The sequence below is a fragment of the Elephantulus edwardii genome, unplaced genomic scaffold (assembly GCF_000299155.1).
Source record: "Elephantulus edwardii isolate Elephantulus edwardi_28Jun2011 unplaced genomic scaffold, EleEdw1.0 scaffold00129, whole genome shotgun sequence".
Taxonomy (NCBI): domain Eukaryota; kingdom Metazoa; phylum Chordata; class Mammalia; order Macroscelidea; family Macroscelididae; genus Elephantulus; species Elephantulus edwardii.
In genome coordinates, this window is record NW_006399879.1 from 6,777,931 (window position 1) to 6,780,252 (window position 2,322).

The window sequence follows — 2,322 nt, forward strand, 5'->3', positions numbered from 1 at the left end:
GGGCTGGTCTCGACTTTGGAGCCAGCCCAGCAATTTCTCCTCAATAAACTTTCTTGGCCTGAGTTGGGTCTGTCCTTCCTCTACAACCTTACATTTCTGGTGCCGAAACCCGGGAAGGGCACCTGCCAGGAGGCAGCAAACCCTGATTACCTCACTGTCTCTGTCACTCTTGTTCCTGTTCGCCCCACCAGCACAAACCCAGCCAGGAAGTGCAGCCAGCTTTTTCACTCTCTGCTTCTCTCTCTCTCTTCTCTACTCACCCTGCTCAGCCTTTTTAAATCCCCATGACCAACGTCCTAGTTAAAAAGAAATCTTCTGTAACTAAGATCCTCCTCCTCCTTTTCTGACCCTAACCTGCAAATAAAATATTACTTCCCCTCCTTCTCTGATCCCAGCCCAGCATATCCTCAGCTCTCCAGACCAAAGCATTCAGGCAGATCTGCTGAGCTCCTGTACCCCTCCCTTCTCTCAAGTAGCAGCTGTTACAGCCACAGGAAGTGACAGCAACAAACAAAAAAGTTTACAGCCCAGGCCGGCCACCGTGAGGGGCAGCGTCTGCCGAGTGGTCGCTGCTGCCGCCGCGCGGGCCGGGCATGGTGTTGGGTGCCAAGCCGCCCTCGCCTGTCTCGGGGAGCCCAGGGCAAAGGCAGCCGTGATGCTCACATTGGCCAGCAAGCTCAAGCGGGACAACGGCCTCAAGGGGGCACGCTCGGTGGCCACAGCGCCCGACTCAGCAGGGCGCGTGTCAGTGCGGGACAAGTTGCTCGTCAAAGAGGTTGCAGACCTTGAAGCCCACCCTTGTACCTGCAGAGTCCACTTTCCTGATCCGAACAAGCTGCACTGCTTCCAGCTGACGGTGACCCCAGATGAGGGTTACTACCAGGGTGGAAAATTTCAGTTTGAGACTGAAGTTCCTGATGCGTACAACATGGTGCCTCCCAAAGTGAAAGGCTTGACCAAAATCTGGCACCCCAACATCACAGAGACCGGAGACATCTGTCTGAGTTTACTGCGAGAACATTCGATTGACGGCACTGGCTGGGCCCCCACCAGGACACTGAAGGATGTTGTTTGGGGATTAAACTCTATATTTACTGATCTTTTAAATTTTGATGACCCACTGAATATTGAAGCTGCAGAACATCACCGTCGGGACAAGGAGGACTTCCGGAAGAAGGTGGACGACTATATCAAGAGCTTTGCCAGATGATGTGGGACAGGCCCCTGGGCCCAACGTCCGGACGAGCGCGAGCCCCGCCTCTCCAGCCTCATGTGCCCTTGTCCCTCCTGCGTGGTCAGTCCACGTTGTTCCCAGAAGTGGAGAAGCCCACCAAGTCAGACAGAGCTTGTCTTCTGGGTCCTAAGAGAGGTCTGCTTACCTGCCCGTGTTTTCCTTTATTCAAACTGTATGTTGATGAGATCCTTGCAGAGTTTCATGAACTCACCTCCAGCTAGAGCTTGCTTTTCCCTGCCCAGTCCAGTGATGCAATACACATTAGTGTAACCCGCAGACTGACAATAAGACACTGCTGCAGACTGAGGTTGGGTGCAGTTCTCTCAGTCCCCCAGAGCGTGGCCCCCACATATCCCCCCGCTCCCCAGAATGCATCCACCACCCAGAATCCACCGTCTACCTTACTGAGATGCATATTTTATTTAATGTAAGTATATTTTGGAACAGATTTGTAATTTGTACAATTGAATGCTTTAATTATTTTTTTTCTATTCAAAAAAATAGTTTACAAAGGTAAGACTTCACATCTATATAATTATATATTTTTACTAAAATAAGTTTTGTTTCATGGCTATTTTCTTTATTTTCTACCCATCTTATATTTTCAGCAGAGTTCAGGAGAAAAAAATACAAATTAAAAGAATCCTGCAACTTTTTAAATTCACTAACTTAAACCCTAAGTCTCATAAGAGAAAAATAGTAATAAATCCTCATTCTGTCAAATAATCTCCCCCATCTACTAGAAAAACCTCAGGAAAAAGGTTTATGCTACTGAAGTAACTCAAACTAAATTTTAAACTGTTGCTAAATCAATGTTAAACTAGAAAAACTTAGAAGAGGAAAAGAAGGACTAGCTAAAAGTCAAATTTTTTAGCACTGCTATCATAGACCTTTTTATCTAGGAAACGTGCCCAAAACTTCAATTCTCAGGCCTTTGTTTTCTGTATGAAAAGACTAGTCACAGTCACATAAGTCACAAATGTAAAAAATGCTTCAAGAAAGTAAAAGGGACAGAAGAGAAGCCCCCTGTCACTTGCTTCCAACACAGTTCTCCTTAACACTTAGCTCAGCAAGGCCCCAAGAGTGTC

The 2,322-nt window shown here is 47.3% G+C and overlaps 1 protein-coding gene across 2 annotated transcripts; it reads left to right on the plus strand.

Annotated features, from left to right (window-relative positions):
* Nucleotides 1-593: 593 nt before the first annotated feature.
* LOC102856218 (NEDD8-conjugating enzyme UBE2F-like) lies at nt 594-1,210 on the plus strand. 2 transcript variants are annotated; one of them, XM_006893619.1, is made up of 2 exons: nt 594-637; nt 772-1,210. In XM_006893619.1, exons 1-2 carry the CDS (start codon nt 594-596, stop codon nt 1,208-1,210), a joined length of 483 nt encoding a protein of 160 aa, XP_006893681.1. The 2 variants fall into 2 exon arrangements, with proteins under 2 accessions (XP_006893681.1, XP_006893682.1); XM_006893620.1 differs by lacking the exon at nt 594-637 and having other exon boundaries at nt 656-775; nt 851-1,210.
* Nucleotides 1,211-2,322: the final 1,112 nt, after the last annotated feature.

Excerpts from the sequence above, each read along its gene's own strand:
- LOC102856218 (XM_006893619.1), top strand. The coding sequence starts at position 594 with ATGGTGTTGGGTGCCAAGCCGCCCTCGCCTGTCTCGGGGAGCCC. Across the intron at positions 638-771 it reads TCGCCTGTCTCGGGGAGCCC|AGAGGTTGCAGACCTTGAAG; the intron begins AGGGCAAAGGCA and ends GTTGCTCGTCAA.